At 49.5% G+C, this 15,837-nt stretch overlaps 1 protein-coding gene across 2 annotated transcripts; it reads left to right on the top strand.

Moving 5' to 3' along the window:
* The first annotated feature begins 861 nt into the window (after positions 1 to 861).
* On the top strand, positions 862 to 14,983 carry Rhbg (Rh family B glycoprotein). 2 transcript variants are annotated; one of them, XM_047558852.1, is made up of 10 exons: positions 863 to 1,119; positions 7,043 to 7,229; positions 7,720 to 7,870; positions 7,985 to 8,132; positions 11,604 to 11,770; positions 12,065 to 12,202; positions 12,325 to 12,458; positions 13,219 to 13,340; positions 14,303 to 14,376; positions 14,561 to 14,983. In XM_047558852.1, the coding sequence occupies exons 1-10, from the start codon at positions 933 to 935 to the stop codon at positions 14,627 to 14,629; spliced, it is 1,377 nt and encodes a 458-aa protein (XP_047414808.1). In that variant the 5' UTR covers positions 863 to 932; the 3' UTR covers positions 14,630 to 14,983. The 2 variants fall into 2 exon arrangements, with proteins under 2 accessions (XP_047414814.1, XP_047414808.1); XM_047558858.1 differs by lacking the exon at positions 12,065 to 12,202 and having other exon boundaries at positions 862 to 1,119.
* The last annotated feature ends 854 nt before the right edge of the window (positions 14,984 to 15,837 follow it).

The following is a 15,837-nucleotide window of genomic DNA, read 5'->3' as shown; positions in this document are numbered from 1 at the left end:
CTGTCTCAAAATAAAAAATAAAAGCGCTCGGGGTGTAGCTTAATGGTAGAGCACCCTGGGTTCAATCCCCAGTAACTGTACCCACATACACACCTTCCTAAGTGTCTGTGTCCGGGCTGGACAGTGGCTCCTGGAGGGAGGTGCCTTCTGGTTCATCACCACAGCCTGTCACAGTAAGCACTTTCTGTCACCTCACTGTCTGCCTATTAAGACCCCTTGGATGCAAATCTTGCTTGTGTAATGAGAGACCCAACTCCTAACGGAGAAGACCCTCGGAGAAGACCCTCCTTCCATCTAGCCTCCCTCCTCTCCTGCAGAGGCAGCCCAGGAACTCTCCCATCATGCTGGGTGGAGCGGGGAGTCAGGTGTCGGTGTGCCACCCCCAATCTCAGCCTGCTGCCCTGGGCGGTGTTCAGCTTGGGGATAGGGAGGCAGGGAAGCTTGGAATAGGGTAAGGGACTCTATTGCTGGGTCTCTATTGCTGGTAAATCGTTCTGCCCGGAGAGCCTGTTTATCTCCATTCTCGATCTTTATTTTTTTCAGTAGGGAAAAGACTGACCACCACGAGGTCAACACAGCTGTGCCCCAACAGGGCAGAACACGGGGTGCCTTTACAGGGTCACTTCCAAGGACCTGTTCTAGCCAGGATAACGGCAGGGTCAACTGGACCAAGGGAGACAGGACCTGGAGGTCCGAACACAGATCTCTTCGAGTCCTTGCCCACCTCAAGCGGTGGGCCCCGGGCCCTGCTGCAGGATCCTCACGTTCGGGGATCCCACCCGGAGTAGCTGAGGGCCAGACTCCAAAGGGCGGGGCCTCCGGGGGCGGGGCTTCTGCCGGGTGAAACCGGCCAGGCTTGCCCGGGGAGTGTCAGCCCTGCTTGGTGCGCTGCGAGTCCTAACCAGAGCCGGCGACTTCACAGTCCCTGTCCCATGGCCGGGTCTCCCCGCCGCGCCGCGAGCCGGCGACTGCAACTACCCCTGCTGTGCCTCCTCTTCCAGGGTGCCACCACCATCCTCTTTGCCATCTTTGTCCGCTACAACCATGAAACCGACGCTGCCCTCTGGCACTGGGGCAACCACAGTAACGCGAACAATGAATTTTACTTTCGCTACCCAAGTGAGTGCGGGTGAGGGCGCGCGGGAAATGAAGACCCTCCACTCTCCTAGGTTTCTTGGGAGGGAGCTCTTGGGTGCTCAGATCTGTCGCTAGGTAGACAACCCTCTCGCTCAGATGAAGGAGCCCCGAATTTGAAATAACATCCTTTCTCTAGTGCCTTCCAGATTCTGGGTACTGTGCTGAGGATGGCACATGCCTTCTTAGTCTATGAGATAGACAAAAGTGAGGTTCAGAGAGGTTAAGTGACTGATTCACAGTCACACAGGAAGAAGTAGGGGAGCTAGAATTTGAATCCAGATCTGAAGTCCCCAGTTTTAACCATTCTCTTGCCCCGCCTCCCACTTGACCTAATTGGGCTTTGCTAGGCTGTTCCAGAGATTTTGCTTTTCTAGGCGCTGTGCCCTGCCTACAGGAAAGAGAACCTTGCTGGGCAGGAGGTGTGTTGGCGGTGTGTGTTGGGGTAGGGGGGAGTGCTAGAGGGCAGTAATGGCAGGTATTTTGTAAGAAACCTTCCCACCTGTAGGCATCTAAGAGTGGTTTGGACTCAGGTGCTTCTCTCCCAGGATTCCCAGACTGGCCCTTCTAGAGCCAGGGAGAAAATGACATCAGCATCTACCAGCTAACCACACAGAGCAGTAGCCCCCAGACATCAGCTGAAGACTTGGAAGGGCATTAGCACATCACCCATCATGTGAGTGGCAGAGCTGGTACTAGGACTTAGGCATCCTAAGCTCCTCGTACCACAGGTCACTTGCCTACTGACAAGGTTCAGAAGGGGTAGGTTAATTCCCCCAACTGCCTGGATGGGGACAGAGCCTTTCCCTTAAGGTTGAGGGCCCTGCCTTATCTCAGGCCCTCAATCACTTGGAACTAAGAACGCTAGGCCTGCCATACTTCATCACAAATGCTTGAGCAGTTCTTTAAGTCTCAGTTTTTCCCTTTTGAGCAATGGGAAGAAGGATACCTTAGTTTTGAAGGATATACATTCGAACAAGGCCTGGGGTGTGAGAATCTCCTATAAAAACATCCCAGGCTGTTATTACCCTGCTTTCTTTATGCAGTGCTGCTGGCAGGCTGTCCCCACCTCACCCTGATCCAGTCCCCGTAAAATGAAGTTCACAATGCTGAGGATAGAGAGAGTGAGGTGGAGACTTGGCATGAAGCACCAAGCCCCCAGTCATCCTAGGCAGAAGGGCCTACAGCTCCTTACTCTCCATGTTTTTGTCCCCAACCCTGCTGGAAAAGATGAGCCATGGAAGCTGGAGAACTGAGATCCTGTCTCAAGATAAAATAAAAAGACTGGGATGTAGTTCAGAGGTAGAGCACCCCTGGGTTCAATCCTCAATACTGAGGGAACGGGGGAGCAATAAAGAAAACAAGGTAGATTGTTGGGCCATTCATTTGTCCAGAAAGACAGGGAGTTGGGAGGGAGCAGCTCAGAGGCAGGGAGAAGTAAGCTCTCGCCCAAGGGGCTGCCCGGCTGTCTGCCACAGACCCTCCACTTGCTTCTCCCATAGATGTCACATAAAGCCCCAAAGCTATGCCTGTTCCAAAGTTCTGCCTAGAATCCATCCTTGCCCCCTGCTGCTGCAGAGAGACAGCAGTGGGATTCCTATCTCTTTTTCTGACCTAGGTTTCCATCCCAGTGGACTTCGACCCTGCTGTGGGGGAAGGTTGGGCAGGAGGGATGTGTGAAATCCCCAGAGCCTGGGGCTTTGATGAGCCGGTTCTCAGCTATCCCTGTGTCCAGGAGAAGGGGTCAGGGACAGGGGGAGGTATAGCCACTGTGCTTTGATGAAAGGAGATGAAAGGGAATCCTAAGTTGTTGGTAAGTTCCAGGACTGCCAATGTCAAAGGCATGGCCACACTGAGGGGTCTCTTTGTTTTCTGTATTCTGGGCCCTCAGAGCCTATCTGGTCCACCCCTCTCAGATGTGGGAAGAGAGCCAGAGAGCTCATGTGACCTGCATAAGGTCAGACAGCAAGCTACAAAAGGAGCCAGTCTGGAACCAATTGTCTGGATTCCCCACCTAGAGCCTTTCCCCAACACTGCAAGCCTCTTAGTCCACAAGGCAAATGATAGAAAATAAGAAAGGAGCCCAGGATGGCATGGGCCACAGAGCAAACATAAGAAAGAAAACAATATGGATGATCTGTTTTATAACTTTATTATTTTTAAATTTTAGACAGTACTACTTAAGACACATCAGAGATCCTATATGTGGAGAGAGGCATTTAGGATAGGTGGAAGCAAGCAGGGCCTATAATCCAAGCTACTAGGGAGGCTGAGGCAGGAGAATTTCAAGTTCAAGGTCAACCTGGGCAATGTGGAAAGACCTTCAGCAACTTAGCAAGACCATGTGTCGAAATAAAGAATAAAAAGGGCTGGGAATGTGGCTCAGAGGTGGAGCACCACTGGGTTCCAGCAGTAACCGCCCCCCAAAAAAGGAGGTGGGAATAGGGTAATGAGATGAGGACCGGAGCCTTGAGACCTCTTCTGGAAGAATACAGCTCCTTGTCCTGCTGGAGGAAGGTGTGGTGGAGTGGAAGTGGGAGAAGTCGGCCTCCTGGGTCCTCCCTCCTTCTCCCCACCCCTCACATATTTTTTTTTACATATTTTTTTAAATCCACACTTTATAGATGAGGTAAGGGAGACTTAAGAGAGGCTGAATAGTTTGTCCAAAGTCATGAGGTCAGAAGGTAGAAGTGGGGGGAGGGTGATGGAATTTAAGTCTGACTTTGTCAGATGCTGAAGGCCCAGCTTTAACTGTCACCTTGTCTGATCATCATGTCAGGAGTCACCTAACTGGGTTGGGAACAGGCAGTAAGGGAAGGATGGAAAGGAACAAGTGACTCTAGAGGGCTCTTACCTTTTCCAATCAAAGATTGCTTGGGACTCGGGAATGGTGGTGCATGCCTGTAATCGCAGTGACTTGGGAGGCTGAGGCAGGAGGATCTCAGGTTTGAGGCCAGCCTCAGCAACTTAGGGAGGCCCTAAGCAACTTAGCAAGACCCTGCCAAAAATAGAAAACAAAGGAACCTGGGGATGTGGCTCAGTTGTTGAGTGCCCCTGGGTTCAATTCCTGGTGCAAAAAAAAAAAAAAAAAAAAATGTTGCTTGGGTTAGGGAGGAGTAAGCTCCATCCCACCCTACACGGAAGTGAATGTTGAGAGGCCTTATCCATCTTCCTGCCATCAACTGCAATAGCCCTTCACCCATCAAAGCCCAAGGAGAAACTCTCTGTGTGGAATGGCCCCCAGGGAGGGAGATTGCTAGATGTTTAGACTACAGTTGAAAGACCAAGGATTGAGTTTTGATTCCAAACAAGCCTGGGTAAGGAGTTCTAAACATTGCCACCATCAAGACAAGTTCTGGAGTGGTTTCTGTATATAAATGTGCTGGAGCCCTGCCACCCAGCCCCCTCATTATCTTGTTGTCCTTGGGCACAAGAACAAAACAGACGTGGCATCCTCTGTACTGTTTGTACAAGGAGAAAAGAAATCAGGCAGTGAATCTTAGGAAAACTTGAGCTGAAAGGCTGAGATCTAAGTGTTGCCTCTTCCTTTCTGTTGGGTTATAAGATCTGGGTGATTTCAGGGGCTGGAGAAGCAGTGCAGGTTTGGGGACTTAGTGAGGCCAAGAGGCCTCCAACCCCACATTCTCCTTGTCTACTGGCACTGGCAGCTAAGCTGCAGATTCCAATTCCAGCTCCCACTCAACCCTCTGTTTACAGACCTATTTCTTATGCAACATTAAATCCAGCACTTAAAAAAACAAAGCATAAAAACCAGGTGTGGTGGCTACCCCTCCCCAGCTAGTAGGGAAGCTGAGGCAGGAGGAGTACAGGTACCAGGCCAGCCTGGTCAACTTAGCAAGACCCTGTCTCAAAATAAGATTTTAAAAAGGCTGAAGATGGTAGAGCTCAGTGGTAGAGCCCCTGCTTTGAACGCACAAGGCCCTGAGTTCTATCCCAGGACTGCAGAAGAAAAAATTTAAAAAGCATAAAAGTTTACTTCTTTTAAAGTTATTGATTGCATTCCAAAATTTGATAATAATTTTCTAGCTCATGAATGCCTCTTCAGATTAAACAACAACAAAAAGTGACCATGGTTTTTTTTTTTTTTTCTTTATAATCTGCTTTTTCAATAAGAGATTTGAGGTCACTTACAACAAAAATTGTACAAGCTGAACATCACTTATCTGAAATGTTTTGGACTTTATTATATATATGGAGCAGGGGAGATAGCTTGGGGATGGGACTCAAGGTTAATGAAATTCCTTTGTTTCATATATACCTTATACCCATAGCCTTAAAGTAATTTCATATAGTATATTTGTACTATATATTTAGTGTACCTGCATTTTTTTTAACCAAGGGTGCTTAACCACTGAGCCCCATCCCCAGCCCTTTTTATTTTTTATTTTGAGACAGGTTCTTGCTAAGTCCCTAAGTTGCTTAGGGTCTTGCTAAATTACTGAGACTGGCTTTCAACTTGCAATCCTCCTGCCTCAGGAGCTCAGACTCCTGCCTGAGCCGCTGGGATTGTAGGTATGTGCCCCCAAGCCCAACTTGTGCCTGTATTTTGACTGCAACCCATCAGATGAAGTCATTGTGGAATTTTCCAAAAGCATATTTAAAGCAAATGCAATGACAGCTTATGGTGCTCTTTCTTTAGTGTTTTTTAAAATGTTTTTTGTACTTGTAGGTAGACAGAATGCCTGTATTTATTTTTACATGGTGCTAAGGATCAAACCCAGTGCCTCACACATACCAGGCAAGCATTTTACTACGGAGCCACAACCCCAGCACCCCATTGGTACTCTTAAAGTTCAATTCATTCATCTATAAAGTTAAACTATACAAAGAAACTACCAAAAAAGTAAAACCACTGTTTGTCTGGGCACAGTGTCAAATACCTGTAATCTCGGTCTCCTGGGAGGCTGAGGCAGGAGGATCACAAGATTGAGACTGGCCTGGGAAGTTTAGTGAGATCTTGTCTCAAAAGAGAAAAGGAAAAGGCATGAAGATGTAGCTCAGTGGTAGAGCACCTCTGGGTTCAATCCCTAGTTTTAAAAAAAAGGGGGGGGGTTGGGGATATAGCTCAGTTGGTAGAGTGCACCACACACAAAAAAAAAAAAAAAAAAAAGAAAAGAAAAAAAGGTAAGATCTCCCTTCCTTGGGCTTCTATATCGCACAGCTCCAGGAGAATAATTTTCATTGAAGTTGTACAATACAGCAGCCCCCGCCCCTCCCTCAATGCCTATTCCCTGAGGTAATTTGTTAACAATTTAAAGCTATTCACGAAATTATTTTTTTAGTTGTAGACTCTGAGGAAATAGGGATGGAAATTGGACATCAAGAAGGACTTACTGGGGCTGGGGGTGTGGCTCCGTGGTAGAGCGCTTCCCTAGCATATGTGAGGTACTGGGTTCAATTCTCAGCCCCGCATATAAATAAATAAATAAATAAACAAATAAAATAAAATAAAGGTCCATCAACATCTTTCAAAAAAAAAAAGAAGGACTTACCAACAGAGTTGAAAAGAAACCTAAAGGGGAAGAGAACTGTGAGCATTGGAGGGGCAGGGGCTGCTGCAGGAAGAGCAGAGAACGGACTGGACTTGCTCTAGTTAGCTATAGAAGCTCAAGTGAGTAGGGGCAGAGAATGAGAAAATTATTAGAGCAGCAGGTTCTAGTCCCTTGCTCTGACATGGGGACAGCAGGGATGGTCTGGGTCCGACTGCTCCAAGCTGGCCCGCTCTGGGCAGGTAGCTCAGGGCTGGGTGGCCCTGCCACGCCTGGTGAGTTTTATAGACATGGCCTACTTCAGGGCAGCCTTGGTTGGTGAGAGCCAGGGGCTCTGGCAGGTGGTTGATTGGTTTATGGGTCGTGGCCAGTGCTCCATGTGCCCCTGCCCATTGCAGGCTTCCAGGACGTGCATGCCATGGTCTTCGTGGGCTTCGGCTTCCTCATGGTCTTCCTGCAGCGGTACGGCTTCAGCAGCGTGGGCTTCACCTTCCTCCTGGCCGCCTTTGCCCTGCAGTGGTCCACGCTGGTCCAGGGCTTTCTCCATTCCTTCTACAGTGGCCACATCCACATTGGCATTGAGAGGTGGGCAGCAGTGACCTCCCCAGCTCTCTTGAGGCCACGCTGGGAGGCTCCTGCTTGAGAGACCCAGCTTAAGCCCTTGTCCTTGAAGTTTGTTCCCTGATCCCTGTTTATGACCCATCAGTTGATTTCCCTAGGTGCCCTGCCTGATTTCCTTCCCATCCTTGACCCCCCTACCCGTCCCACCTCACTTCTGGGGGCCGCTATTTCCCAAGTGCTCTTAGGAGGAGAGATGGCATAGAAGGGGGCGGGGCATAGAGGCGCTCTTGGCGCATGTTCTGGTTCTTCCACCTACTGTGGGCTTTGTCTGCCAAGTCCTCCACTCAGTTTCCTCATCTACAAGAAGGAGCAAGGTAATCCCTTGACCCCCATGGAAGAGTTGCCTCTTCCCCCCTTTGCCCTCCCCTGCCTGCGTTGTGCTGCCTTCATTTGTGCCTGGCAGAAGCCCGGAAGCCCCTCTTCCCTGCCCCTCTCCCATTCCACGCTCACCCAGCATGATCAACGCTGACTTCTGCGCGGGGGCTGTGCTCATCTCCTTTGGTGCCATTCTGGGCAAGACTGGGCCCCCACAGCTGCTGCTCATGACTCTGCTGGAGGTGGCGCTGTTTGGAATCAATGAGTTTGTGCTCCTCAATCTCCTGGGGGTGAGAGTCTGGACAGGGATGGGATGAGGGGATGGTCAAGGCCAGGCTCTGAGCTGGGAGAACTTCTGGGTAGGGACGGCAGGCTGCCTTCCAACCTCCGTTCTACCTTCCCAGGTGAGGGATGCTGGCGGCTCCATGACTATCCACACATTTGGTGCCTACTTTGGGCTGTTCCTATCAAGGATCCTTTACAGGCCTCAGCTGGAGAAGAGCAAGCACCGCCAGAGCTCCATCTACCATTCGGACCTCTTCGCCATGATTGGTGAGGCCTCCTGTGACAGGTTGACATGGGGAGCTGGTTCCAGATCCCTCTGATCTGGGATGAAGGGGACCACCTCCAGGCAAAGTCTTAGGGCGCTGCCTACAGTCCTTGGTTTCTAGCTGGGAATCTGCTCTGAGAGTTTCATCTTTTTATTTCAATACTGGAGATTGAACCCAGGGCTGCCCTACCACTGAGCTACATCCCCAACCCTTTTTATGTTTTATTTTGAGACAGGGTTTCTCTAAGTTGCTGACTTTGAACTTGTAATCCTCCTACCTCAACTTCCCAAGTAGCTGGGATTACAGGCATGCACCACTGTGCCTGGTTTTGCTTATCCTCCTCCTCCTTCCTCCTCCTTTCCCTCCTCCTCCTCCTCCTCCTCCTCCTCCTCCTCCTCCTCCTCCTCTTCTTTTCTCCTTCTCTCCTCCTCCTCCTCCTTTTTCTTCTTCTTCATACCAGGGATTGAACCCAGGTATGCTTAACCACTGAGTCACATCCCTAGTCCTTTTTATTATTATTTTTTAATTTTGAGCATGGTCTCACTTAGTTCCTTAGGCCCTTACTACATTGCTGAGGCTGACCTCCAAATTGCGATCCTCCTGCCTCAGCCTCTGGAGTTGCTGGAATTACAGGCATGTTTTATGACATATTCTTAGAACTCAATCATGGGGTACCCATATGGCCCAGATCCATTCCCAAGGGTCTCCCTTGTATGTCTTTTTTTTTCCAGTACTGGAGATTGAACCCAGGGGTGTTCTACCACTGAGTTATACCCCCCAGTCCCATTTAATTATTTATATTGGGGATTGAACTCAGGCATGCTTTACCACTGAGTTACATCCCCAGTCTTTTAAATTTTTTTAAATTTTAAGACAGGATCTCACTAAATTGCTGAGGCTGGTCTAGAATTTGGGATCCTTCTTCCCCAGCCTCTGAGTTGCTGAGATTGCAGACATGCACCACCATGCCCAGTATTCCAGGGGTCTTTCTTAATCTACCTCCATTTTGCTTCAAATCTTCCAGGGCCCCCACAACCACACATTAGCAACAGAACCCTCATCCTGGGATGCAGCCCCCATCCCTGCTCACTCACCCTGCCCTGTACTTGGCTCCAGTCAGACTACATCTTAGGATGTTTGGTTTCCTACAAACCTCCAGCCTCTGGCTAAGGACCCTCCTAGGATCTCTGAAAGCCCCTGCACTCTCAGGAGGGGTAGGAGGCATCTCAGGGAGAAGTAGGGCTGGCCTGGGAACCTTGTGCGTTCATGGTGGCCCCTGCTCCTCTCTCTGCATTTACAAACTGCAGTCAGCAAAGAACATCCATGTTATTTTTCATAGTAGGTATTGAACAGGGACTGCAGTGCCTATTTTTGCACTGAGCAGGGTGGCACATGCTGTAATCCCAGCAGCTCAGGAGGCTGAGACAGGAGGATTGCTAGTTCAAAGCCAGGCTCAGGATGTGGTTCAGTGGATAAGCTTCCTGGGTTCAATCCCCGGTACAAAAACAAAACAAAACAAAACAAAAACCAAACAAACAAACAAAAATAAATAAATAAAAAGCAAAACCAGACTGATTTTGAGTGGCACATGCCTGTAATCCCAGTGATTTAGGTAACAGGTAGAAGGATCGAAAGTTCAAGGATAGCCTGGGAAATCCTTAACAAGACCCTATCTCAAAATTAAAAAGAAGGGCTGAAGATGTAGCTCAGTGGTAAAGTGCCCCTGGGTTCAATCCCTAGTACTGAAAAAAATAAAGATTTATTTTGCATTTCTTGCCCACCTCCCAGGTTTTTGTTTGTTTGTTTGTTCTGTGTGTGTGTATGTGGTGCTAGGGATTGAACCCAGGGCCTTGTGCATGGGAGGCAAACACTCTACCAACTGAGCTATATCCCTAGTCCTACCTCTTATTTTGTTGTGAAATAGATAGGTGCAGTCTCCTTGACCTCTGAGACCCAAATAAGCTTGACTTGAAGTCCAAAGATTGGACTTGCCCCAAGATTTTCATGCATTCTCAGATCTCCGCTTCCCAGCTCCTGTTTTAGTTGTAGACCACTGAGGCAGGAACATGACCTGTTCCTCCACCGTCCCCCTACTCTCCATTAGAGACAGCTTATGTGAGTGTGGTCAGTTTTACTCCAGACTGTGGGTTGCAGGGAGAAGTTCCACCTAGCAGGCTACTCAAAACTAAGGGACAGTCCAGAAGCCTCCCACCTGGCTGGCCCACCCTGCAGGGACCTCTGCATTCTGTCTCACCTCATCCCTTGGCTTTTCCTTCCTCTCCCTACAGGACTGCAGGACACACACATGCAGGATTCTTATCCCAAAATGTGCAGGTCCAGGACATCCATTACTGAGCAAACAGTCCATGCTGGGTCCACCCTCTCTAGGAGGTGGTTGAGGTTATAAAACAAATTGTTTCCTGATATCAACTACCCAGAACAATGCCTAATATGCAGTAACCTTTGTCTTTTTTCTTTTTTTTCTCTCTCTCTCTCTCTCTTTTTTTTTTTTTTTTTTGTACCAGTGATTAAACCTAGGGGCGTTTAACCACTAAGCCACATTCCCCAGCCTTTTTTTTTTTTTAAGTTTTTCATTGTTGTTGTAGATCAATATGATACCTTTATTTTGTTTTTTTATTTTTATGTGGTGCTGAAAATTGAACCCAGTGCCTCACACATGCTAGGCAAGCACTCTACCTCTGAACTATAACCCCAGCCCCATCCCCAGCCTTTTAAATATTTTATTTAGAAACAAGGCCTCACTAAGTTTCTGAGGCTGGCTTTGAGCTTATGATCCCCCTGCCTCAGCGGGGACAGTCACTAGGATTACAAGTGTGCACCACCATGCCCAGTTCCTCTCCTTTTCTGTTACTTAAAAAAACAAAACACTTGGATGGGTACAGCTGTAATCCCAGCTACTACTCAGGAGGCTGAGGAAGAAGAATCGCAAGTTCAAGTCCAGCCTGGACAGTTGTCTCAAAATTAAAATCTAAAGGTCTGGGAATGTAGCTCAGTGATAGAGTGCCCCTGGGTTCAAACCTCAGTACCAACAAGGCAAAACAAAACAAAACACAACACAACCACAAAAACTCAATGCTCTATGGCTTTCAATCAGGTAGTTCCCTTTCTACCAGTACCCTTCAATAGATGTCATTTTTTTAGTTCTTTTTTTTAGGGTTGGGGTGCAGGTGGTATGAGAGATTGAGCCCAGGGACCTTGTACATGCTAGGCAAGAGCTCTACCAGTGTACTTCACTCCCAGCCCTTGTCAAGCACTTAGTACCTGCTAGGACGCTGCCTATGCACTTCTCTGCATAATCTCCTTGAATCCTCACTTTGTGTGATGGTGTGCTCAATCCCAAATTGCAGATGAAACAGGCTGCAGAGTAGATGACTTGTCTGCAGTTACCATCTCCAACCATGTGAGGGAGCCACTGATTTCCTCTCACTCTGCCTGGCTGCCCATCATTTAGGAACCATCTTCCTGTGGATCTTCTGGCCTAGCTTCAACTCTGCACCCACTTCGCTGGGGGACACGCAGCATCGGACAGCCCTGAATACATACTACTCCCTAACGGCGAGCACCCTCAGCACTTTTGCCTTGTCTGCCCTCGTCAGTGGGGATGGGCGACTGGACATGGTATGGGGAGGAGGCCTTGGAGGAGGCAAAGGGATAACCTAGCAAGGGAAGGAGAGACCCCGCAGGGACATCTCCATGGAAATAAGCATGAGGGGGGCTCTATCCACCCTGGTGGCGGGGGCGGGGGGGAGTCAGAATGGAAGGAGACAATATAAAAGCAGGAGAGTTAGAGCTTAGATGGCACAGGGACTTCCAGAAGGACTTCCAGTAAATGCCTTGTGGATGGGGTTGTGTTGAGTGTGGGTGGATGATTTGAAAGGGTCTCCAATGTCTTGCCCTTCTCTGTTCCCTTAGGTCCACATTCAGAATGCAGCACTGGCCGGAGGGGTTGTGGTAGGGACATCTGGTGAAATGATGCTGACCCCCTTTGGGGCTCTAGCAGCTGGCTTCTTGGCAGGGACCGTCTCCACGCTGGGGTACAAGTTTTTAACGGTACAACTGCCTCTCTGTTCCTGGGCAGAGCAGGGAGTTAATTTCCTCTCACCTCCCCAATAGGCCCAGAGTGGAGGTGGGAGGGAACAGGAGTCTGATTATTCATCCTGTCCTTCTTCCAGCCCATACTTGAATCCAAATTCAAAATCCAAGACACATGTGGTATTCACAACCTCCATGGAATGCCAGGGGTCCTGGGGGCCCTCCTGGGGGTCCTTGTGGCTGGACTGTCCACCCATGATGCTTATGGAGATGGGTGAGTTTTCCCCAATCCACACAGCTGTCATTATCCCTCTGGAATGCCCTCTGTTACTCTCCTCTCTGTGTCTATTTTCATCCTTCCATCCTCCATCTACCCACCCATTCAGTCATCTACCCACCTATCCAACCATCTATCCACCCATCTACTCATCCACCCAACCATCCATTCAAACCATCCACCCACCCATCCACACATCCATTCATCTATCCAGCCAGCCAGTCATCCACCCACCCACCCATCCACCCATCCGCCTATACATCTACCCATCCACCTATCCAGCCACTCGTCCACCCACCCATCCACCCATTCCTCCACCCACCCATCCAACCATCCACCCTCCCATCCATTCACATTATGGGAACCAAGGAAACTGGAATGAACAAGACCAATCCAGGCACTGTCCTTCTGGTCAAGTGCAACAGGAAGTCATTAAGCAAATGATTTCAAGAGTATGGATTGTTATTAAAGGATCAGTAAGACATAATGACCTTTGGGATCTATTTTTGCACATCAGGACTCAAAGGAGAGGTGGGAAAAAATGACCCTTGAACTGAGTCTTGAAAGGTGTGTGTCTGTCTGCTGGCATGTGTAGGGGAGGGTGTTCCAGGCTGTGGCCTGGCTTAAGCAATGTCTGCCTGGTGGGCTTCCTGCAAGCCCTTTGGCTGCTTGGTTGTTCACTGGTGTGACCAGCCCTGTATCCATGATCCATCCTTGTACCCCACCCCTGCCTCTTCACAACCTGGTCTCCCTGCAGCCTGGAGAGTGTGTTTCCACTCATAGCCAAGGGCCAGCGCAGTGCCACGTCTCAGGCCATACATCAGCTCTTTGGGCTGTTTGTCACACTGGTGTTGGCCACCGTGGGCGGGAGCCTTGGAGGTGAGTGACTTTGGATGGCAATGGGGGATTGGCAGGCACTCCAGGGAGGGGAGAACACAAAGGAGAGGGAGTCTCTGGAGGAAGGGCCATTGAGTCCTATGTCCCTGGCATTTGATTCATTTGCTCACAAATACTTATTGAGTGCCTAACTTATGCCAGGGGTCAGGTGGAGGGGTCAGGGTAACCTCCTTGGGGAGGGAGGTACAAATGGTCTTGTTTCCTCCTGGTGCCTGGGAGGCTGGGGAGCTGGGGTGGGCTGAGTTGGTACCTTTTCTCATAGCTGGTTCCCCTGTGCTGCTCCATGGAACCACGAGAGGGCAGCCCAACCTCAGGCTGAGGCTTAAAAGGGGCAGGCTCATCTATCCCCAGGCAGAGACCTAAAGGGAAGACCTAGCTCACCATTAGACAGTTTTCACAAAAACCTTTGGATAGAGGCATGCTGCCCTTGGTCCCAGGTCAGGCAGTCCTTCCTGATGTATGGCCTTAAAAATAAATCCTGATTAAGGATCCCTATCCTCCTGCTCTCACCCCAAGATTTTCACTCTCTATGGTTCAGTTCATTCATTTAGTAACTTATTTACATAATACAACTTTTCTGTGCTCCACCTTTGTGGGAGGCCAAAAAAAACTCAGTGGCTCATGACAGAATAACAATTTTGTCAGTCCCTTATCAACTGCAAACTTGAGCATATTATTTAACTTCCCTGAGCCTTGGTCACTTTGTCTGAAATATAGGGATAATACCCACCTCACAGGGTTGTGGTGGTTTCTCAGGAAGGCAACACTTGTTAAGCACTTGGCACATAGCAGGTGCTCAAAAATGCAACTGTGGTTTGCCTGTGCCAGGTGCCAAGTTGATCCCATGCCTCACAGCCCCTTTGTACCCTTGGAGCACTGAGTGGCAACCTCTGCTGAGGGGTAGGGGGTAGAGAAACCTCACATGTCTTCTCTACCACCACCAGGGCTCCTGCTGAAACTGCCCTGCCTGGATGCCCCCCCAGACTCCCAGTGCTATGAGGACCAGATTTACTGGGAGGTGAGGCAGTTATATCCCTCATACCTGGGGCCTTCATGCCCTTTGACCCTCCCTTCCCTGCCTCAACTTCTGTGCCCCAATCTGTCTCCTTACTCCTTTACCTGCCTTTCTTACTGGCCAACAGCCCTGAGCTGTGGCCTACAGCTCCCTAGAGCTTCCCCTTGGTCCCTTTCCTGCCTTCCAGGTGCCTGGGGAGTATGAGAATGAAGTCCAGGGACCTCTGAGTGTGGAGGAACCAGATACTCGGGCCTAACCAGTTGCCAGCCTGAGAGGATATTCTCCTTTTAGAAGATGGGCCGGACTGGGGATGTATCTCAGTGGTAAAGCACTTGCTTAGCATGTGCAAAACCCTGGGTTCAGTCCCCAGTGCCACGTACACACACACAAGATGATGATAACTGGCTCTCTTTTAGCTCCTGTCCAATAGAAGGCCTGGAAAGGGGGGAGGAAGCCTGGCCAGCTGCCCCACCCACTGCCCTACCAGCTTACACATGGGGTAGAAGGTCCAAAGTGAGGCACCCAAGTGCCTGCCGATCCTTTGGGCCAATGTTACACAGTTACAGTGAAGCCTAGTCCAGGCTCAGTTCCCTGGGGTAATAAATACCACCCTCATCAAAGATTCTGACTCCTTTTATTTGTGTCCTGGGAACATGGAAAGTTCCTCTTCCCTCTAACTCACAGCATTAAAACCTGGAAGAAGGAAAGGATCCTTGGGGTAAAAAAAAAAAAAAAAAATTCTTCCTCCCTGGGTCCATTGATCTCTTTCTAGGAGGTCACATCTTCTGAGACAGGGACCCCACCTGGACTTGCTGTATCCAGAGACAGGAGAGCCTGTGCCTGTTCCAGCACACTCTGCTGCCAGAGTTCTTCTTAGTTCCCAATTACTGCCTCTTTGACCCTCAACTGGGGTGGCCTCTGAGCAGAACAGGAAGAGGGCCCCCACAGGGCCTAAGAGGAACATTAGGAGCTGTCTGATACCAACCCTCAGAAGCCTGAGGCTGTCATCACCTAGGTGCCACTTTATGTCTCTGTCCTGAAACTGAGTAGTGAGGATAGGAACGGCCTTGAGTAGCACAGGTCTGTGGCACTGATCTAGAAAGGTGGGCCAGGGCCTCTGTTAGCCTGAAGTTATGTGACCACCAGAGGGCGCTCCAGATCCAGCAGAGGAAGAAGCAGTCTTCATGGTTCTATCTTGATTCTCTCTCAAGAATGGAAGTCCTTTCTACAGCCTAACCCTCTTCCTGTCTGCTTCAGTTCTGGTCTTCATACCAGAAATTCATACCGCAGCCTTTTTTGAGTTCCTACCCTCTCCCCACAACATGTCAGGCAGATGCCAGGGATTTCAGATCTCTCATCCCACAGAGAATCCATCCTTCCAGTACACTGACATCCCCTTCCCAACACGGAAGGCAGGCTCTTTTTCCACAACCTCCCCTGACCCTTGATGGCTGAGATAGGTAT

The sequence above is a fragment of the Sciurus carolinensis genome, chromosome 1, assembly GCF_902686445.1.
Source record: "Sciurus carolinensis chromosome 1, mSciCar1.2, whole genome shotgun sequence".
Classification (NCBI taxonomy): Eukaryota; Metazoa; Chordata; class Mammalia; order Rodentia; family Sciuridae; genus Sciurus; species Sciurus carolinensis.
This window is presented reverse-complemented; position numbering and strand designations above follow the sequence as displayed.